Below are 23,787 nucleotides of genomic sequence, written 5' to 3' on the forward strand. Positions count from 1 at the left end.
AGTAGAGGAAGAGGACTACCTGTGGGGTTGGGTTAGACACCAAATTACAAGTGTGAAGAAGCATCTAAATAACAACTAAATGACAGAAATGCAATCCCACCAAGCCTACAATGTGTTATGTTCCCCAAAGTAGTGGGAAGTCTGGGGAGAGAGAAGAATTCCACATATGAAGTAAGCTGGTCTTCACAGTCCTCAATTCCTCATCTGTTCAGATTCCCTGTTAATATTCCTCAAAGTGAGGGTTCCAAGAAACAGCAAATACCCAAATCTGAAGTTCCAGAAAGGGAGGGTGGGCGAGAAGGCTAGGTCCCTCACTGGAAGAGCAAAGAACTTCCTGTCAGCATAAATATTCTTTTATTTCTCCTATCTTAAAAAAAAAGTCCGTATTTGCTGTCGGCAGCCCCTCTCCCCCAGTTCTGTGTTTGACCCACTCCAATCACGCTCCTGCTTGTGCCACTTCCCTGGAACTGCTTTACTCGAGTTCTCCGAAGACCTGGTATTGGTATATGCAACTGTTAGTTCTCCTAATCCCTTACCTAGACACATACACTTCACAATTTGATCACCTTCCCTGCTTAAAACATTTGCTTCACCTGGCTTCCAGAACATCACCCCTCTTACCATTCCTCCTGCTTCAGTGTCCACTCCTCAGCCTCCTCTGCTAGGCCATCTGCTCCCGGACTGGAACCCCCCCTGGGCTCAGGCCCTGGGACTCTTCGTTCCTGTCTACACTTCCTTTCTTGGTGACCTCATCCAGTCTTCTAGTTTGAAGTATTGCAATATTCTGACCTCTCCCAGCTTCTCCCGCCCAGGCCTCTGTCCTAAACGCCAGACTTGTAGGTTCAACTCCCTTTGTGACATCTCCCCACGAAGGACACTGCAGGTTTAACAGTCCTGATCTGATATCTTGAAACTCACTCCTCCGGGAGCCTTCCAATCTAAATTAAGGATGACACATCTTTCAGTTGCCCAGACTGAAACCTTGAAATAAGCCTTATCTTTTCTTTCTCTCAGACCCCACATCGGTCAGCAAATTTAGTCTTCTCTATCTTTACATTACAATAAAATGTGTCCACTGCTACCATCTTGTCCAAGCCACTTCCATCTCTCTGGGACTTTTATAATAACCTACAAAAACGAGTTTCTCTGCTTTTTCATTTGCTCCCTTTAGACTGTCCTCAACACAGTAGTCAAAAATGATCTTAGAGCATCACTCCTCCACTTAAAATCCTTCAATGGCTTCTCTTGTTCCCATTCACTAACGTGCCCTCCAAGGCCCAACAGAACCTGAGTCTCAACTTTTTATTCTCTCTGATCCAGTCCCTCTGCCTCCTTCTGTTCCTGCAACAGCCAGGCATGCTCTGATCTCAGGACCTTTGCACTTGCCAAAAGCGCTACCTTGGATATCTTTCCCCAGATATATAAATCTCTCACCTTCTTCACCTACTCAAGTGTTACCTTCTCACTGAGGCCTCCTGACCTCCAAAACTTACCTCTCCTCAAGCCCATTCCAACACTGTAAGTCTTTCCAGTTTTATTTTGTTCTATAGCATTTTTAAAACATGGTCCTGTGATTCGTCAAAATTCTAACATAGGTAACACTAACATGTTTTACTTATTTTATTATCTTATCCTCTCTATCCCTAAAATGCAGACTTTGTGAGGGCAGCAATTTTTGTCTGCCATGTATCTGGCACCTAGAACAGTGCCTGGTACATAGTTAAGTGCTTAAGAAATATTTTTGATATAAATGAATGACTGGTAGCTACTACTCCCCTCTTTTCTTTTCTTTCTTTTTTCTTTTTTTCTTCCTTTTTTTTTTTTTTTTTTAAGATTTAGTCTCTTAAATATGAGCTGCTCTGGTTCAAGGCACTTAGGAAACGATGGTAACATGGTCAGATTTCAGTGGATAAGATTGTCCCCCTGCTTCTCCTAGCAAACAGCTTTCTGTGTCTTAAGGAGAAAGCTCTAGATTATAAAAAGGGTCACTTTAAAAAAAATTTTTTTTTTGTTGGGAGGAATTAGGTTTATTTATTTACTTATTTTTTAATGGAGGTCCTGGGGCTTGAACCTAGGACCTCATGCGTGTTAAGCATGAGCTCTTCTGCTGAGCTACACCCTCCCCCCAGAAAAGGGTCACTTCTTCTTCTTTTTTCTTTTTTTGTTCTGCACAAAGAAAATTAATTTTATTTTATTTATTTTTTAACATTTTTTATTGATTTATAATCATTTTACAATGTTGTGTCAAATTCCAGTGTAGAGCACAATTTTTCAGTTATACATGAACATGTATATTCATTGTCACATTTTTTTCTGTGAGCTACCATAAGATCTTGTATATATTTCCCTGTGCTGTACAGTATAATCTTGTTTATCTATTCTACAATTTTGAAATCCAGTCTATCTCTTCCCACCCCCCCCACCCCCCGCCCCCTTGGCAACCACAAGTTTGTATTCTATGTCTGTGAGTCTATTTCTGTTTTAAAAAGGGTTACTTCTTAAGTGTCTGCAGCAACTAGTACACGTTAAATTTCCAAGTTCTAAATAGGACCTGAAATAATCCTTATGCAAACCCTGTGTCAGCACCTGATTTCCGCTTGTGGAGCCTCAAAAATAAAATCGTTATTGTTGGATAACTGGGGTCTTAGCGAGGAAAATAGCATCTATTTCACAGTTTTAAGAACGAAAGCTGAGATGACCCTCTAGATCATACTCAGATTTTCAAAATTTAGCTCATCAAAAACTCTCCTTACAAATGCCATTTGGGTCAGGATAAAGAGTTTAAGTCGTTGAATGATTATTTCTGTAGAAAGCAGAACTAAGCGATTTATTTCACAGTCAATATTAGAATAACATCTAACACCTCCAGGTTTTTCTAAACCAAGTTTAGATTTCTAGCCAGGGATTGTTCAGAGGAGCTAGAGGTAGAGAGCTTTGACTAAACACAGGAACAAGGTGGATTTGGGGATTAGAAGCCCTCCAGAGACTACCCGGTGATTTGCTTCTCCAATGGCCCTAGAGGACCTTTCTCAAAATACAGTGGGCTTCCAAATCATGTCTATGAGCATTATCATTACTTTGCCCTGGAAAGCTTTAAGTACTACCTTTTTCTAGTACAAAACCTGAAAGCATTATGCCTATTACTGGCCGTCTTTTTCTACTCCATTGCATTTTATTCTGTGGGTAATAATGAACTCCTGGAATTTCAAGCACAGGCTGCTAGGAATGGAAAGAAAAGAACAAATGTGTGAGGCACTGTGAAAAAGACAGTGGGCGTCACTTGTTGCCCATGTGAGGGTGAAGGGGAAGGAAAAATCAAAGACATTCTGAGATTTCAAGCCTGGATGACTGGGAGGCTGGGGACACTCATCAGAATCTAGGAAGATGAGAGATGCCACTTTTGGAGGGAGGATAAAGGAGCGTGTGAGGCAATCTTGACGTTCCTCACTGCACTCTCCAGCGTGGGCCCTTTCAATCCTAGCTGTGCTGGAAGGGATGAAGTCTGCCCACTGCCTGCTACCGTATGGCTCACTTGGTGACTTTCCAGTTCCTGTGGCTGCCTAGCAAATTACCACAAAAGACAGTGGCATAAAAACAACTTTTTATTATGCTCACAGATTCTGTGGGTCAGGAATTCAGACAAGGCACAGCAGGGACCACTGATTTCTGCTCCATGGTGTCTGAGGTCTCAGCTGGATGACAAGGGCTGGAGGCTGGAAGCATCTGAAGGCTAGTTTATTCTTTGTCTGGAGATTGAGGCTGGCCGTCAGCATGGGGCCTCAATTCCTCTCCCCACGGGCCTCTCCACCTGGTCTCTCCACATGGGCTAATGTGGGGCCTCACAGCACAATCGCTGGCTTCCCCAGAGCAAGTGTCCAACCCCCAGGTACTGAACAAAGGATATAGAAGCTGTATCCTTTTCATAACCTAGCCTTGAAAGTCACAGAGCATCACCTCTGAGGGCTGTTTTCTGCTGGAGAGGTCATCAGCTTCCACTCAGATTCAAGGGGAGGGAACAAAGGCCCCCAGCTCTTGGTGGGAGGAGTGTCAACATCACGTTGTTAAAAGAGCATGTGGGGTGACATCAGTGAAAACGGAGGAGTAAGGTACACCTCAAGTCCCTCCCTCCAACAAAGCAACAAACAGACCAGCAAAAACTGTCCGAATCAACTTTTTCAGAATTCTGGAAAGTAAGTAAAATCTTGCGGCAGCCACGGGGAATGCTTAATCAAGAAACAGCTGGTGGGAAACAGCTCAGTGGCAGAGCATATGCTTAGCGTGCTTAGCGTATATGAGGTCCTGGGTTCAAACCCCAGTACCTCCATTAAGGAAAAAAAAAAGAAACGTTGTGGAGACGGTATAGCTCAGTGGTAGAGCACTTCTCAAACGGCCTTCGCGTGCGCAAGGTCCTGCGTTCAATCCCTAGTACTTCCATTAAAAACAGCAACAACAAAAACCAGCTGAATCTTGGTCCCATCCCTGCTCCCTGGCTCAGTGGTGGCCTTGGAAATAACAGCCTTTATTTCTGGTACAGGTAAGAGTACCAGAGGGAGCGGAACAGTGGACCTCATTCACTAAGAATCATGGTTGTTTGCTTGGGCTGTGTATTAGTGCAAGCTGCAGGAACAAAACCCCACAGGCTGGCTGTTTAAAACAGGAGTTTATTTTCTCACAGTTCTGGAGGCTGGGAAGTCCAAGATCAAGGTCTGGCTGATTCAGCTTTTCATAAGGGCTCTCTGGTGTCTCTTCCTCCTCTTGTAAGGACATCAGTCCCATTGGATTAGGGCCCCACCCTGAGGACTTTACCCTAATTATCTCCTAAAGGCCCTGTCTCCAAATACAGTCACACTGGAGGTCAGAACCAACAAATGAATTTGAGAGGGGCAGGGGAGCAGAGGGCCTACAAACACAATTCAATCCACAACCTTTATCTTGCCTAAGAACTCTACAGTGCTGAGGCAGCCACCCAGGGGTATTTGTCAAGAGCATTTAACGGGAAATGTACTCGTCACAGCTGCCTGGAGCAATGGGTGACAGTTGGGACAAATGATAGAATAACCAAAAAGCTTTAGAGGAAAGAGTGGAGAATGAGAGGTTTTGAAAAGCTCTGATGTTATGGGTTGAATGTTGAAGTCCTAGTCCCCAGAAACACAGAATGTCACCTTATTTGCAAACAGAGCCATTGCAGATGCAGTTAGCTAAGATGAGGTCATGCTGGAGTAGAGCAGGCCGGCCTCTAATCCAGTACTACTGGGGTGCCTGTAAGACGGCTACATGAAGACAACACCCAGGGAGAATGCCGTGTGATGTGGAGATGGAGCCTGGAGGAACGCCCCTGCAAGCCCAGGGGCGCTAAGGACTGTCAGCTGTCCCGAGCTAGAAGGCCCACACCAGACTCCTTCAGGGCCTCCAGAAGCAACCAACTCAGCTGGCACCTTGATTTCAGATTTTTGGTATCCAGAACTGTGAGAGAGTAAACTTCTGTTCCTTTAAGCCACCCAATCTGTGGTACTTTGCAGCCCTAGGAAACTAATACAACAGATAAATACCAAAAGGAAATATATATGTATTTGTTGTTTGTAACTCCTTTTTTTCTCCTATCTGATTTAAAAGACAAGGGCATAAAGCAGTAATTATAAATCTATGTTGATGGGCACACAGTGTATAAAGCTGTGATTTGTGACAACATAAGCAAGGTGGGGGAGGATGGCGATACATAAGAGCAAACTTTCATATCCTATTAAAACTAAGGTAGTTCTAATTAGAACTAGATTGTTATAAATTAAGATGTTAATTACAATCCCCAGAGAAACCAAATAACTCAAGAATATATAGTATATGGCTTTATTCCTTTGATAACTATGTAAGTTTAAAAAGCTAAAGCTCTAAACGTTCTTAGAAACAATGAACAGTACATATATGTAAATTAAAAAATATATGTGCAGTGGGAAAAAAATGAGCCATCAAGCCATGAAAGACATGGAAGAAACTTAAGACATATTACTAAATGAAAGAAGCCAGTCTGAAAAGGCTACAAACTGTATGATTCCAACCTAAATGACATTCTGGAAAAGGCACAGCTACACAAACAATAAAAAGATCATGGTTTCCAGGGGTTTGGGGAGAGGGAGGGAGGGAGGGATGAACAGATGGAGCACAAGGGATTTTTAGGGCAATGAAATTATTCTGTGTGATACTACAGTGGTGGCTACATGTCATTATGCACGTCAAAACCCTAGAACGTACAACATCAAGATTGAACCCTAATGTAAACTATGGACTTTGGTTGATATTAATGTGCCCATGTTGGTTCATCAATTATACCAAATATGCACACTGATGAGGGATGTTGAGGGCAGGGGAGTATATATGTGTGGGTGGGGAAGGCTAAGTGGAAACTTTGTATTTTCTGCTCAATTTTGCTGTGCACCTGAAACTGCTCTAAAAAAAAAAGTCTATTTAAAAAAGAATATATAGTATATGAAATGACAAGGGAATTAAAATGGCATACTAGAAAATACCTATTTAATACAAGATAATAACAGAGGACTGAGGAACAAAAAAGATATACTATAGAAATCAGTTTTGGAGGATACGATGCAGTACTGGTAACTATAATCACGGTGCAATGCATTAGATCTCCAGAACTTTTTCATCGTCTAGTTATAAGTTTGTGCCCAACAGCAAAGTGACAGAAGTCCTTATCAGTAATTACATGAAATGGGATGGATTAAACACTTCAATTAAAAGGCAGAGACTGGCAGAATGGATTTTTAAAACATAATCCACTATACACTGTCTATATGAAACACATTTTAGGTTCAAAGACAAAAATAGGTTGAAAGTAAAAGGATTAAAAAAGATATGCCATGTAAACAGTAAGGCCACAAAACAAGTCTCAATAAATGTAAAAAGATCAAACTCATACAAAGTATGTTCTCCAAATACAACAGAATGAAATTAGAAGTCAATAACAGAAGGAAATTTAGAAAATTCACAAATATGTGGAAACTTAACACACTCTTAAACAACCAATGGGTCAAAGAAGAAATCACAAGGGAAACTAGAAAATACTTTGAGATGAAGGAAAATGAAAGCACAAGATACCCAAACCTACAGGACGCGGTGAAAGCAGTATTCAGAGGGAAATGCACAGCTATAAATGACTACGGTAAAAAAAAACAAGAAAGATCTCAAACAACCTAACCATCCACCTTAAGGAAGTAGAAAAAGAGCCAGCTAAACCTCACACAAGCAGAAGGAGGAAATAATGAAAATTAGAGTAGAGATAAATAAAACAGAGGATCAAAAAACCCTAAGTTGGTTCTTCAAAAAGGTCCACAAAATTGATCGATCTTTAGTTAGACCTTATATTCTCTGCTCAAACTAATCTTATTTTTGTTCCCACCGTTCCACCAAGACTGCGCTTCTCTAATCCAAGGGCTACTGCTGTTCTCAACTGACCTGAGTTCCTACCATCACTTGACACATTTGAGTGCTTCCTTCTTCACTTGGCTCTCACACTGCCCTCCGGACTTTCCATCCTCCACGCCCAATCCTTTTCCATCTCCTTTGCTGGCTTCTCTCCTTAACTTGATCTCTAATGTTGGAGCCTAAGGGTTCTGTCTACGTTTCCTATCAACAGGCTCCTCTTATGTGACCACACCCCATGGCTTTTATAGCATCTCCCGGCCAATGAACTCACAAACCTGATCTCCAGCCATGGCAAGGCCCTCAGCTCTAGACTAAAGCCAACTGCTTGTTGGTCATGTCCACGCTGGCATTACACACTTGACATGCAACGTCAGGGGTACCATCTATCCAACAACTCAAGCTAAAAATCTAGATGTTATCCTCCCAAATCCAATCAATAAACAAGTGAGCCGTTGTCACCTCTAACACATATTCTGAATGTGTCCACTTCTGTCTATTTCCACTATCATCATCCTAAGCCAGGCCACCACCATCCTTTACCTTTATCACTGTAATAGTGTACTACCTCAGATCTAGCAAATTGTCTCTTTCAAGCATGATTTTATCCATAAACTGGACACACTATAAACCTAAAGATATGTCCCAGACACCCTAGCATGTAGAGTACTGGGTTAAAATTAGGTACTGCCAATTCAATGCAGTAGCACAAAGTTTGTGAAGAGAAGCAAGACAGAGGCAATCTTCCTATTGGTTTGCTCCTGGTGAGCAAAGTCACAGAGAACAAGTGTTTAGAGGAAGCTGTAATGGGTTAACTTGCATTCTAGTGTCTGGCCAACTTTGTGGATATGAGTAGGATTGTAACTGTGGCAGGGTTCCTCCACTCTGGATTACAACTACTGGGGGTGTCCCCTGACTACTGCTCTAGTCCTCCCCATTGGTTTTGTAAATGTCTCACTCCTTGCTTTAAATACCTCTCTGAATAAATACCTTAAGGGTTTCTGCCCTGGCATTCAACCCTGATACATCTAGCTACTTTTTCTGCATGCACTCTTGCCCACCTATAATCCACTCTCCATCCAACCGAGAATTGCCCTAAAAACGTAAGTCACATCATGTCATCTTCTGTTTAAAATTCTCCAGTGGCTTCCTACTACATGTACAAAACAACCCAAACTCTTTACTGTGGTACACAGCCCTCAGTCCGGCTCTGCCCACTTCTCCGGTGGCAGCCAGACACCGGCCTTCTCCTAATTCCTGGACTAGGCCAAGCTTTGCCCTAGATCTTTCCTATATGCTATTCCATCTTCGTGGAATGCTCTTCCTTCTAGCTTCTTACATATCTAATCTTTCATGTTCGGATTAGATGTCACCTTAACACCCTCCTTGTAAAAAGCCACTCTACACTATTTTCTCTGCAGAGCATTTTGTGGTGTCTAATGTTCTGTTATCATTGTTTTTTATTTATTGGCTGCCTCCTCCAAAAGTGGATGCATCATGAGAGTAGCGAGGGACTTTGTTTCCTTACAACACATTGTAGATGCTTAATACATACTTACATGAATAACCTGGGTAAAATCTGCAAGCAGAGTGAATCTTAATTCTGTTAGATAGAGTTACTCCAATGTTTTAGCAAAAACCACAAATTATTCTTAAATGTTAAATTGAGGACAATAGCAGTTTACCACCTAGGCAGGAGTGGTGGGAATAACAAATTGTTTTGGCACATATTACACTCAACTTCATTCTCTGATGGGAATTTAAAAATCCCAAACCAAGTTCTTTTTAACACTGAAGCTGGAAAGACCAGTTATTCAAAAATCATTCCTTTTTTTTTTTTTTTAAATGTGACTTAGGGGACAAGGAGGGAAGAGAAATATTAGTGGGTGGACTTCATTCAGGATTACTGCCATTTTTCCCAAACTACTCTGACTTTTGAAATATCATGCTATGGTTTTTTAAGGATAAATATACTGATTTTTCTCTCTGAATGCTACCTCTTAGCTCCATGTGCTGTATCTGGGGGTTGGGGGGGAGCTCACTTGATAGTCTCCAGAGAAACAGCGCCATCTGCTGGGCAAAGGCTGCTGTGCACCGACCTTGGTGACAAGCCCAGGGCTCTCAACCTCTCTACACAACCCTAAACTGGACATCCGTTAGGCTTAGCAACTCAAGCCAACCTTGCAGAAGGCCAAACAGGAAGGTGGGCTACACCAGAAGTGTTGATAAGATTAAAGATTCCCTTTTGTCTGAGGCTTCTCTTCTAAGAAATCAACTTGGATTTTGACCCAAGATTGAAAACAGTACCCTGTGGGGCAGAGCCCAACTAAGGGAGATCTGAATTAACAAACAGGAATAAAAAGGGCCACTAAGAGGACTTTGTACCCTGTATTCTCTGCAGACAAGATGCTGAGAAAATTTAGTGCCTTTGGTCTCTTTTCGGAAATTCCAGAGGTGAGATTTTTTTCCTCTTTCCCTTACTAAGGACCATGATTTGATCTGGACACCTCCTAAATCACTGCTGACTCTGGGCATTTTTCCTTTATGCCCCAGCCTCCTTTACAAACTCAGGTTCTTCTCAAGATCCTTTTCCACCACATTAATTATGAATGGGTTCCTCAGCACTTCAGAAATATTTCTCATTCATTTCCCTTCCTTCATACCCCACTCTGACAAACTGAATCTGATATTGCAACTTTCTCACTTCTTCTTAAGTTTTTAATCCATTTCCATCCTCATCAACTCCATATAAACTAGTTTTTCTGGTACCCTCTTTATCATGGATGCCTCCTGCTGTAGACTGAATGTTTATGTCCCCCTAAAGTTCTTATGTTGAACTCTAACCTCCAAGGTGACGCATTGGAGGTGGGGCCTTTGGGTCCATGAATGAGATTAGTGTCCTTAAAAAAGAAGTCCAAGAAAGCTCCTTCACCCCTTGCACCATGTGAGGCAACAGTGAAAAGACAGCCCATGAGGAAGCAGGCTCTCACCAGACACTGAATTTGCCAGTACCTTGATCTTGGACTTCCCAGCCCCCAGAACTGTGAAAAATAAAGTTTTGTTGTTTATAAGCGACCCAGTCTGAGATTCTGTTCCAGCAGCCTAAACGGACTGAGAGTCTCCACCTCGGTTCTCTGCTGGCTAGATACTGAGCACCCTCCTTCTCCTGTTCCTTTCTAATCTAGTCTCTGGTGCATAACTGTCTCTCATTCCTTCCTCACTTTTCTAATTATTCTTTTACTTTCGTTAAGAGACCCTTTTCTCTTTGTCTTCCCATGAGTTTTTTCAGAAATTATATGAAGTTCATCCTTTACCATTTGTGGCTTTACCATCACTTACCCATTACCCCCCATTTCTAAGATTTACTTAAATTCATTTCCCTTTTACTACTCTTCTATGTCTTCACAGTCCTTAGACTTCTTAATTAGCTACTAGAAGATAAAAACCATCAGCATAAAGTCTTTTATAGTCCCTGCCTTCTCCTATTTGCAAGGCTACTTCCTTTTCTTGATTCAAAGCCTTTTCAAAATTATCCCTCTAGGATTCATTAGTTTTTCTTGATTAATTAAGAGAATAATTGCCTCCTTCAAGCATTATCTTCTATACTTCAAATATAAGATTCTCAAAAATTTAAGGAATCCATTCATGTCTTGAATGTTTACTATCCAAATGAAATAATAAACTGAGGTGAGCCTTATCTGTACACATAACTCAAATAATAGTCAATGATTTTCTACTGGCATTCCATTAAAACACACACACACACACGTATCAAACAAACACACAAGGTTAAGGCAAAAACTAAAATAAAATTCTCATTTTTCCAGTCTCTCTTCAGTTTCTCTTCCGCTTATAGCAGTATGTGATACACTTCATGAACCTACATAAAACTGAGTGAAGAAGAAAATGTTTTTATTAATCATCATATGAAACTGACATGACATTCCATTAGAATGAACCAGGATAGTTAATATTTTAAAAATGTACATTTCTCACCTCCATTTCAGAGGAAAATATTACATATTAGGGCTCTTCTAGGCCTTGTGGACTGATTTTAGTAAATTTTCTGGTTTTTAGCAGGAAATAGCAATTAACAAATGTTCTCAAACTGTGCTAACAAGTAGTTAGAAAGGCATCTATGAAATCTATGGTAACAACTGGTAGGATCAGGACTGTTTTGTTAAACATTAGGGAGCACGTTTCTATCTTAGCTGTCACGTTAGTGCACCTTTTTCACGGGTAAGGCAACTGCTTGCTGTGGGTGCCACAATGACTAGCCAGTTTCTTACCTAACAGACACCTGACTGATCAAGACTCAGACGAGTTTCCTTTCCCAATTTTGCTCTTTTGGAGCAGAAACAAATAGCTTTGTCATTTGTATAGAGGGAGGCCACTGTTTTGAAATTCAGTTGTTGCCATCTTCTAATTCACAGTTTAAAAGGGGGATAAGTTATTATTAGGAATGTCTTAGAAATACTTCTACTTTTTAAAGTAACAAGGCTTCTGAGTAATTTCTCAAACCTACCTTTCCATTTTGGTACATGACTTGATAAACATAACACATCTGACCTGTATAATAGTAATTCCTTCTATCAACTCTATTTCACCCTCAATAAGGGTTAGAGCAGGGGGTTCGAACAATTTCTACATATAAAGCATCTTTAAATAAGATTCCGCTTCACTGAACTGAGATTCTTTTCTCCACTTGCGTGCCTGTGAAAGGTAACTGAACAGATACACACACACACTTGCATACCTTACGTGTGTGCTCCCTATTTTTTAAGCAAATTACTCTTACCATCAGGATAAAACTAGACTACAGGGACAACTCCGTGAAGACAGTATGGTCTTCCTCAGACACCCTCTTTAGGTCGAGGAAGGCAGGTACAGTTCGCTGAAGGATGTGATGAGGCTGTAGTAAGTCTTCTCGTCATCCGTCAGTCCCGCGTTGCCCGGTCTCACCACCACAGCAACGTGGACATCTGCTTCCTCAGCAGCGCTGGCCTCTGTGAAAATCACAACGTGTGTCAGAAATGGCAGAATATGATGTCTGGGGTTTGCTTCAAAATAATCAGAGGGATGTGGGAATGTAAGAAACAAGTCTGGCCCAGATTTGACCACTGTTGAAGCTAGAAGGTAGGCACATGGGGGCTGACTTATTACCCTTCTATACAATTTTTAATTTTCCATAGAAGAAAGTTTTTAAACGCATAAGTGTGTCTGACAGACTAGGATGGCGGTGCATCCTAGACTCCTGAGCTTTATCAAGCACTTATGAATGTGGAAGGACAGAGCCATGTCCTGCCCACAACTTTCTTCCATTCCCTCCCATCAGTCCTACAGAGAACCAAGCTGTTCCCCAAAGGACAAGCGGTCAGGAATAACACCAATTAAGCAGATACGGGACAAATGGAATCCCAGGATCTAATCAGGCCAAAATACCTGCTCTCACATCTGGGGCCCACATACGTCATAAGTCTTGGCTAGCCTGACCATCTTTTTTGCCTGGCAAATTCCAACTCTTAATAATTCAGCTCAGTCTATCTTCCAGAGCTCCTACTATCTGTATTAGAGCATCCTATGTGCTCCACTTACACCCTGCATTTAGTCCTATCAAGACAACATGATTTGACACATTATTACCTATTGTCCCTCTCATTAGACTGTGAGTGCCTTAAGATCAGTGATTGCGTGGATGGGCAGGAGTAAAAACAGGACTAGTCAAATTAAACTAATCTACGTACTGCAGGAGATATCTCTAACATGCCTTGGGTTACATTCCTCTCTTCATTTTATTTCCATTTGAGACAATCGTTAATACTTTATATTAATTAAGCACCTACTAGGTGCCAGGTACTATTCTAGGACCAGAGATACGTGAACAAAACAAAGTTCCCACCTTTGTGGAGCTTCCATTCCCATCAAAATCTTCACAACAACCCTGAAGTAGTTAGTATTACTACCTCCATTCTACAGATACAGAAACCGAGAGCTAGCAAGTGGAAGAGCTAAAATTTGAAATCATGTATCTGACTCTACAGTCTGTGCTCTAGAACAAGGATCAGCAAATTATGGCCTGCCACCTGTTTCTGTAAATACGGTCTTACTGGAACACAGCCAAGCTCACCCACTCACTGACGTACTGTCTGTGGACGCCTTTGCACTACAAGGACCAGGGTAGAATAGTTGTGACAGAGATTGTGTGGCCTGCAAAGCCTAAAATATTTACTATCTGGCTCTTTACAGAACAAGTTTGCCAACTCCTGCTCCAGAGTATCACCGTGCTGAGTGTGATCCCTGCACCAGCAGTGTGGGAATCATCTGGAGGCTTGTTAAAAATGCAGAACCTCAGGTTCCCAACAGGGAACTACTGATCCGCAATTTAACAAATGACTCCTCCACACAGATGGTGAGTTCTGATCAGAAATTTCAAGGAAGGAAAACTGGCAAGAGAGGAGACACTGTAGGCTGACATAAAACACACGTGCAAACAGTGGAAGAACCGAGCAAGTCAGTGTGGGAGACAAGACACAGGTCTGTGGTCAGAGAGATGGGGCATACTTGGAAAGACAGAGCAAAACCGGGGAAGAACCTGAAACACATCTTTGGAATTTAGGTCTGGTGTAATATGAAACCCCAGCAGTTTCTCAACCTTTGGAAAGCAGTCACAGGAAGAGAATGCATTAATTAAAGGGCAGCAGTACTAAGAAAGAGTAAACGGGGTAGAGTTTTCTCCACCACCTACCTACCTCCTGTGAAAGGAGTGTCACCTCCAGAGCAAAAAAGTGCTCAACAATCCTCCTCAGGCAAACTCGGCAGAAGCAACTCAGTCCAGCAACAGAAGCACCGCCTTCCACTCACCCCTAGCTCCCAGCCTGACCGCCTCAAGCACAGTCCTCTTGACTAGCAACCCAGGATCTCCACCAAGTTGAGCCATCACGATCTACGTAGGACTTGACCCTAGTTAGTTGCTGTTCCGCATTCAGCCTACCAAGAAGACCATGGGGCAAATTTTGTCCCTAAGCATCTCTTTGCCCTAATTGTACAATATTAAGACACTTATCTAATACTTGCTGATTTCAAACTCTGGACCTCTTTTTTTCCTCCAAAGGGAAAAAGGCTTGCCATTCTCTCTTTATACTTGAGTATTATTTGGGATATCAACTCAGTCTCCTACTCTGCCTTGGCGATGGAATTCTGGACACATGGTACCAAACTCAGGACCAGAGATAACAAAGGAGAGCAAGGCAGCAGTCAGCTGCCCGGCCCCATCCCAGCTACCGGTAAGCCACGTTCTGGCCCTACTGCCTAACTGGGCGCGGGGCTTACAAAAGCTGAGGGGCAGGAATAAAACCGCCTGGCGGAGGACTCAGAGGGAGCCAGCTTCATTCTGAGGCCACCTTGGAGATCATCTAGTCTCTAAGGAGAACAGGAATAGTTTCTAGGACTGCAACCGAAGGAAACGGCTTAAGGGAAAAGAGAAAGACCTGAAATTACAGATGTACTATGATGCCAACTAGAAACAAATGTGGCTAAGGACAAGAACATGAAGAAACTGTCAGTGGTCTTCAGACAAGGTTTACAATTATCAGTAGTAACCAAAAAGCAGGGAGTAGGGCGATAATCTGGGGGTCACAAATTGAATCAAGAATTCAGTCCCAGAATGCTCAGGACAGGCTGACTTTGTGGGGAGCTCCAGTCACAAAGCAGATCTCTAATTCTAAGCCTGCAGAAACTTACCATTCAAAATGCTAGGGGAATAAACACAGGGCAAACCACAGATTTTCATCTCCAAAAGCCCACTTTATGTGAATGATAAAGAAAAGCAATTCACAGGTGAAACCAGTTAAACTCACCAGAACAAGGCCTATCTCTGCATAAGGAGTGAGACAAAGCAAAAGGTCTTCAAATGATCATTCCTCACAGAAACGCTGGCATTCCTTAACCTACACAGACAGTAAAACAACTTCCCCACCCCACCACTCTAAGCCCTGAAAAGCCATTCAAGGAAGAGGGTAAAATGTAGCTTTAAATCAGTAAATGGTTTCTACACAGAAATACGACAGGCAAACATTTACAGTACATCGACCATTCAAAGCAGAGGCGGGAGAAATGGCTGTTGTTAAGGCTAATGCTCCCTTACAGCACACTGATGTGGCCTGGCTACCTGGTTACCGAGGGACCCCTGAAGCCATGTGTCCATGAGTCTGTGTGTCTCTCCTTCAGTGCAGTCAGACATGAAAATGTAAAGCTTTCCAGGATGTAGAAAAATGAGAGGACAGTTTGTAGAACTTTTGACTTACAGAGGATGACCCAACCAGGACATGCAGGACAGGGGCAGGTCCCCACTAAATCTGCTGAGCCTCCAAAACTCAAAATAACAAATGGCTGTTTTTTGGTTTTTTTTTTTTGGTACCATCTACCTAGATCAAAAATTCCAGTCTAGATTCAGCCAGACCTGAAATTTAACAAAGACATTAGCAATTACTGAATGTCTACTGTATGTCAAGTAAAATTAAGCCTGTCTACCTCTTTTTCCCTGGAAAACATATCTTAACTTCTTGAAGGTATTAGATGGCCAATGCTGGTTAAGACTTTTTTAAAAAAAACCATTTAGCAAATTAGTATATACTTGCTTGTATGTCTACAACCTTTACCTAACACAATAAACCAAAGCTCAAGGGTCAGCAGCAGAAAGAATATACTCACACACACTAGCACAGATAGATGCCTTTGCCAGCAACCACAAACTGCCTCTGGGCCCTATCTCTGAAAGTCCCAGTGAGCGGGGGTGACTCTGGTTCTGTGACAACAGCAGAAGGGATGGAGAAAGGCATGTAGCCTACAGACTACTGGAACCATTCCCCCCAGGGCCCAGCAGCCCACTAGGCAGGAGAGCGCCCGCTGCTGTCTGCCCCCTTTCCCTGATTCCCTCCCCGAGCCTAGTGTCAGAGCAGCTGTGCAATAAACAAAGCCCTGTTCTAGGGGTAAACAGAGGGTAAAACTTGTGATCCAAGGTGAGTGGAAGAAACACAAAAAAGTAGAACTGTCCTCCAATACAGGTGCAATTATAAACATGCCACAAGTAAGCTCCTGGGAGATGCACAGACTCTAAGGAAAATGACACAAGATCAAAGGCTGCAGCCAGGAGGGGGAAATCTGGGAAAGCCTAGCCAACCAGGGCAGAGACCACCCACCTCCCCCGGCACCCTCCCCGTCTTCACCTGCTGCTACTTGCTTCCTTCTTCACTACTGGTCAGTCCTGTAATTCTCTGTAGGACTCACATTCTCACATGCTTGAGTACATCTTATATTTGGTCAAAACTACTCTTGAAATTACTTGAATTGCCAATATTGTATAGTATATGCTGTTTTATACATTCAGCCCTGGGGAGGGTATAGCTCAGTGGTAGAGTGTGTGCTTAGCAGGCATGGGGTCTTGAGTTCAATCCCCAGAACCTCCATTAAAAAAAATAAAAATACAAAATAAATGCTATACATTCAGTCCATATAGTGAAAACGCACCACAGATAATGAAGAGGGCCAGGCTGGGTAAAAAGGATGTCTGTCTTTAAACAAGTGAACCGTGTGCAGCGGGGCTGAGGTTTACATTACGAGAGGTGCCCGGGGACTGAGGCCATCTGAGGGATGACGAGGATGAGACTCCCCACCGAGGGCGGTGCTCATCAGCTGGCACGACAATGAGGCAAAATCGCTCCAGCTGGAGTCCTCTCTCTCTCTTTTCCTGCTGAGCGCATGCAGCTGATCTCACTGCTGTCAAATACATTTGATGCAGGTCCACTGTGACTTTATCGTCCTGCACTAGCCACGCACCTACTCTCATACTCTTGCCTGCAAGCCCCTTCCCACCGTTACATCTGCCTTTTGTTATTTTCCCGTTTCATCCGTGTGCGCATGCACACAGAGGGAAGATGGGGAACCGAGGGTGAGGAGCTAAAATGAGAAGAATCAGTCTTCCCAATGCCACCTCCCCACACACAAGCCCAAGGATGGCTAAATGGAGAGGGAGGTGGGTCGGTTGGTTCACTGTTTGCTTTTATAAACCTGTTTCATTTTTCAGGGCTTCCCACATGAACTTTCTTTATGGAGGCAAAGTGTTTGCAATGCCAGGCTCATCTACCCTGGGGTGTACAATGCAAGAAGTCAGATTACTCACCCAGGGTGACGTCTGTCAGAAACAAGATGTTGTTGGTTGAGCACCCAATGCTGTTGGCAATCTTTCGGTAACTCTCACTCTCCACTTTGTGTCCAATGTTGGTATCGAAATGACCGTCCACAAGCTGAACAGAGAAGGGAAAAGAATGATCCTACAAACACACACGAAACCCAGCCCCTCAGTCTCTCATCCATTTTCTCTGAAATACATGATGATCACAGTGACTTCATCCACTCAGTAAATATTCCCTGTAAGTCTACTTCATGGAGAATTTTATGGAGGCTACAAAAAGTAATTATAAAGGAAGGTTTTTGTAGAAATAAACATTTGGAAGAAGACGACTATCAGTTCAGTGTATATAAGATCATTTTACAATCTTCTTGGTTTTCTTTCACTAGCATTAATTTTATATCCAAAATCTTTTAAAATATATGCCCAACTTTCCATCCTATAAAACACTATATGCCCTCAAACTACTTATTGGACTGGGTTTCACCCCGATGCAAGGTTCTGAACATTGTCCTTTTGACCCCAGAATGATCAGATTTCTCTAACCTGCCTCATTAATAAGCTGTTACTTTACTTTCAAGAAACTTTCATTTTCTAATTAAAACATCTTGAAATTCTACCCAAGAGCTAGTATATACCTTTGACATCTTAGAAATAATTGGGATCAAATATAGAACTTACTGATTTTAACCAAAAGTAATTAAAATAAGTCCACATTTAGGATCAACTATTATAATATGATCTTTTGAATACTTTCAAAACTTTTCACAAACTAAAAACAAGCCTAACAGTACTCAAAGATAAATTAAAGTAATATTATGATTTTCAAAATTAAAAATGGTTTTGCACATTTTCTCTCTCAAGTTTGCCTCACACTGAGCAACTGGAGAATAGTTTTTATTACTGAACTCAGGAGGTAACCATGGTGTCTTGTCTACTATCACCTTATTGTCTGTCTCATCAGAGACAGCAGAAAAGCTTATTACCTGTATCCACAGAAGTGTTACCAAACAATTAAAGGGTTTTATTACTGATTTAATATTTGTTTTAGAGCTAAGATGAAAAGCAGGAAAGTAAAATGAGACTATGACACTCTCCAAAGCCAAAGTGTTCTCTGCACACGGTAGAGGATCAATAAATATTTATTTTTAAAAAACAGTTGGCTGAGTAACCTATTGTGTACACTGAGTTCAGCCTATACTCAGTCAGCAGTCTTTTTAGAGTCCTAAATGTATTCCCTTTTCCAGCGACTACCCTGTCCTCCAGGGGGCGCAGAGACTGTGAGACAGAAAACTAGCAGGACTTTCCTCAGGTACAACAAGAAATGTTAATAAGCGGCCTGAACTTATCACTGTGTAACAACACGCCTGGTTCTCCTACAGAAGAATGCTGATTCTGCTAAAATAAAACCTGTCTCTTTCTAAAGTACCAGAAACAAATGAATCCACCCTGTACTCTTCCACATTCAAGAAGTCTGTGTGCCTTTTTGGGGGGCACGGTGGCATGTGCCACTATTTTATACCTTACTTGATAACTTTAATAACCAAAAGAAGCATGTCATTAATTGCCTTTGGGCTGATGATCTAATACTGACATGAGAGCTGATTTACCAGTTAGCTCATGATTATTCAGCTGTGATTGACACATACATAGCTGGTTCTAATACTACTGTCATCAGAATCACTTAGGGGGTGGTATTTAAAAACACAGATTCCTGACCCACACCCCAGACCTGCCGATTCAGATCTGCTAGGAAGCGGGGCCCCGGGATCTACATTTTTAACAAACTCCCCAGGTGATCCTCATGTACAACAAAGTTTAAGAAACTCAAGCAAAGACTGGTACCACAGAAACATTTCACCCTTCCATAGTGTAGTCTCCCGCGTTCCCACTCCTCTTACAACCTGCACAGCACATGTACATGCACTTACCTGAACGCTGATTTCACTTATAACAGCAGCACTCACACTCACTATTTTATGCTTTGATAGTATCAGAAAGCAAAGTAATCGGGTAACCTACCTCAAGAATATCTCCCTCTGTAGAATGTCCAAATAATAGCTTCTGTGCCTCTACACTCCCTGAAGAATAGATATACACCTTCATCCCAGCCTCTCTCCATTTCCTGACTGCTGGAACTACATCTTCAAAGAACCTAGAGGGAAGACCACCAAGTTAAAATGCAGGAACATGTTATCTAGCCAGATGAAATCCAATCAGACAGCTGCCACCAGTTTCTCTATTTGTGCCCAAATGGTCACCATGAAAAGCAACTCCATGAGACTGTGGACTCCTGCAGATCTAATAAGTGTGTCCCTGGAGTTTCAGGATCACAGCAGATTAGAAGCAGCAATTTAGGTGAATAGAATAGTTTTTGACAGAAAGCCACACTAATGACAGTAAAAAGTGATTAGATAAAGAGATGAAATAAGAAAGAGGATTCCTCAGGAATTCAAAAAAGCAAACAACAATAATACTGGAATATTGTGTAATTGTTGATGTAATTCATGACAAGAAGAGGTTCAATTATGTTCAGTGTGCCTTAGGAACACATGGAAATGCTGCTAGAAAGATATGCAACCAAACAATTAAAAAAAAAAAGTATGGGGCTCAAAGCTATTAATTTTTGTTTAGTTAGAAAACAGAAATATATTTCTTGAGAACTAAGAAAACCTGAAGTTTTATTATACAGTAAAAAAAAAAAAATGTAACAAGTCAGTTAAGAGACTTGTACCATCTCACGTGAGCTATCAGCAAAGTGTCTGGTTTTCTGATTCCTGACATAGTCTTGTTCACAGTTTCACATGTATTCTGTTCAGTGGTGGAAACAATGTCACAGGAGATGGGTGAGAAGAGCAGCACATGAACATGGGATGTGGAACCAGTAGTCACCCTTAAAAGATGAACTGGAAAATGTCAGAGAAGTCTTCTACTGGATAAAACAGTTTAATTCATTGCACGAACTGAAGAAAAGAGATTAACTACTAGTTCAAAACCAGCACACATAACTGAGTTACTTTGCGTGTTACTTTGCACTCATAGAGACAGGATTTTTCTGTGTTGCATTTACAGATTGTTATTGCTCCAAAGCAGGACTTAGAAGCCTAAGATGATTTATTTCAAGCCCTTGGTTTTATAATTAAGGAACCAAGACCAAGAGAAGGAGGGGCTAACACCTGCGAGCATAGGCTCCTAACTCCACATTTTTTAGTGCTTCCTAAAGTGAACTAGCTGATATTCCCAGATCGCTGGCCTATCCTGAAATTCCAAAGCATCCTTAAAAGGTGGAAGCCCCTGTAAAGTACATAAAGGAAAGGCATCTCATTTGGCAGAAAAACAAAAGAAATACAGGCAGCTAGTAACAGTCTTGGATCTTAGGTTTACATCAGATAATGGCCTGGGCGGGAGGGTACGGCTCAGCGGTAGAGTGTAGGGCTTAGCATGCACAGGGTCCTAGGTTCAATCCAAGTATCTCCATTAAAAAAATAGATAAATAAATAATCAAACCTAATTACCGCCCCCCAAAATTTAAAAAAAAAAAAGGTAACGGCCTAAAATCTTTAGTGGCAGTGACTTATTAAGAACTTCTTAGCAATACAGGACTCATGAAGACTCCTTCGGCAGGAGAGCTCTCAGGAACTCCATAATCAAGACGCCACAGTCTGTGGAAGTTGCTGTATAAGCCCAGAACAGAGTGGCACTGTTGACACTGAGTAATCCCACAGTGACAGTGACAGGGTGCATAACTTCACAGCATTCTTACTTCTCCAACAGAACAGAAAGCAGGTAACCTCATGGTCCTGGGAAGCAGCCCAACAGTGCTATCACTCATATGCTAAGGATCACACATGACTCAGTTCCGGGAGGCTGCCGTTTTCTAGGAAGCTGTTCTAGACTGGGATGAAAAGTCTTACAAGCATCACACAAAGACAGACACTGGTTCTGGGGTATTTATCTGGTGAAGTGCTTTGGCCCCAGCCTTGAAAAACGAAACGAAACGAAATGAAACACTTGTTAGAGTAAAAAGAATGTTGTTTTTATCTACTTTATAAACCATACAACTTACACGAGGACTAGTGAAAAACGTATTTGCTTTGGGGGCTGGTGGAGTGTTTAGAGTCACTTAGGGAGCTACGTACTCTGCCTTCACGTGCCCAGCTTTGAAGGCCGCCCTCCACATGTGGCCCTGTAGCTGTTTCAGCGCTGTGGTCTTTCGGTCCAGAGACATCTGCCAGCACACATTATCTACCACCGCCTGGATCAGCTGCTCCAACTCGTCCGCCCCGTCCCCAGATGCTGCGGGGATCGGGACAGCCCCATCCAAGTGGGAGTCTTCTTCAGCCTGTAAATCACAAACAACACAAAATTTGTTTCTTACTCATTTTTAAAAAGATCCCTTAAGTGATATCCAAAAACTTGCCAACCAACTTTCTCTAACTACCATTAGCACTGAAAAGCACTATTACAAATTAAAGTATCCTACACTCTGGCGCTGATCTGAATGATTCCTAAAAGAAACTGGATTGTAATGAATAAATGTACATTACCAGGGGAAGGTACAGCTCAAGTGGCAGAGCGCATGCTTAGCATGCATGAGGTCCTGGGTTCAATCCCCAGTACCTCCACTGAAAAACTAAATAAATAAATAAACCCAAGTACCTCTCCATGGCACATAAACAAAAAGTTCTAAAAAATTAAATAAAATTATAAACTTCTAAAAAAAATTTACATTACCTTTCCTGTATTACTAAAGCTGAACTTAAACCGAGAGGCACGTCATATGTGAGAAGAGAGACAGCACTTAATGATAAAATGATACAGTAAGACCTGGTTTGTCGATTCACTTACTAGGATCAACAAAACAGGACTTCAATTAAATCTGACCCTCTACTCTGCACTGTAACTAACTGAGGAAGAAATAAAGAAGATCTCAGTGAAACTAGTTGATGCCTAGAATTCAATGAAAAGCAGCCAGGAAAACAATGTCTGGGGTTGGTTCACATTCGGTATCCTGCAACCTCCCACATCTTGCAAAGACCCTAACAGCTATTTAGAACAACGGCCCTGTGACAATGCACATGTCTAATCCCTAAAAACTCAAGGATTTATATACTACAAAGGGAGAATATGCAGGTATGTTTCAACAAAAAGAGTTGAGACAACAAAAAAGTTAAAAGAGGGGAGTGTTTCAGACCCCCCGGAGTTATCCAGAAAATTCAACAAACCCAAATACACTATGCCCCTTTCAATCCTAATATTAAAAAAATAAAGAGAAACTTCCACATTGTCTGATGTAAAAAATTAACTGGAAAATAACTGCTGGAGAGTTAGGTCTGCACAGTTTATAAGATTTCTGCCACTAAAGCAATTTTAACAAGAAAAACAGAACAGGAGTTCCACAACACACAATGTGGAAGGAGAAAGACTGCAACTGGAGAGAGATCAGAGCAGAACAGAGCACATGCAATGAAGGCGGTAAGAAGGCTGGGCCAAGTGTCCGCTGGGGTGAGAGGTCTGTGAGGGCCCAGGAGCTCTGTGGAGGAGCAGCCAGGGCTCTTGCCACGAGAAGGTGAAGATGGAGAATGAGTTGACGAGGTGCTATCGCCCGGAGACATTCACGAAAAATGTGATGAGATGACACAAAATCTTTTCGCATCCCACCCAAAAAAGGCTTAGTTTTACAAATGCATGATAATTTCATGCAATTGAAATAGCTCCAGAAATAGGCCATGGTGGAGACAATAAACTGCCATGATCTGGCCATTTAATTATGTACTGTAAATTCCTAAGCCAGCAAGTCACTGCAACTTCCATGCCCTGTGAATCCAGAGCACTTATTTGAAAATATGCTCAGAGCATAACCTAAGTCTTCAGGCATCCTCAGTTCTATCACACTTGGGAATGTGGGAGCAATGGAACAGAAATGTCCCAACCTGTTTCCTCAAAAGACTGACATCCTGCTGGCACTCCTCTTCTTCCCAGTGTGTCTCCAGATACCCTTTAACATTTTCTTTGATGTAAGGAAATAAAATGTCCTGTATAAAAGCACAAAAAGAAAAAACAAGAATTAGCTTTAGTTGTTGGCATGAAATCAAGTTCTTCAACAATCTTACCTTAACTAATTTGAGCAAAGAAGCCACTGAAATTCTCACTGAAAATATGAAAATTGC

The 23,787-nt window shown here is 41.9% G+C and overlaps 1 protein-coding gene across 4 annotated transcripts in view; it reads right to left on the bottom strand.

The window, feature by feature from the left end:
• Positions 1-11,322: 11,322 nt before the first annotated feature.
• ENOPH1 (enolase-phosphatase 1) overlaps positions 11,323-23,787 on the bottom strand; it is a 28,401-nt gene continuing 15,936 nt past the window's right edge. For all 4 annotated transcript variants that reach the window (XM_032456770.1, XM_032456786.1, XM_006190346.3 and 1 more), the window contains exons 2-6: positions 23,551-23,652; positions 21,757-21,959; positions 19,640-19,772; positions 17,609-17,732; positions 11,323-12,437 (exon numbers count right to left, since the gene is read on the bottom strand). In XM_032456770.1, the coding sequence (XP_032312661.1) occupies positions 12,298-12,437; positions 17,609-17,732; positions 19,640-19,772; positions 21,757-21,845 (486 nt within the window). In that variant the 5' untranslated portion in view covers positions 21,846-21,959; positions 23,551-23,652 and the 3' untranslated portion in view covers positions 11,323-12,297. The remainder of the gene's footprint in view (positions 12,438-17,608; positions 17,733-19,639; positions 19,773-21,756; positions 21,960-23,550; positions 23,653-23,787) is intronic.

The sequence above is a fragment of the Camelus ferus genome, chromosome 2 (assembly GCF_009834535.1).
Source record: "Camelus ferus isolate YT-003-E chromosome 2, BCGSAC_Cfer_1.0, whole genome shotgun sequence".
NCBI lineage: Eukaryota > Metazoa > Chordata > Mammalia > Artiodactyla > Camelidae > Camelus > Camelus ferus.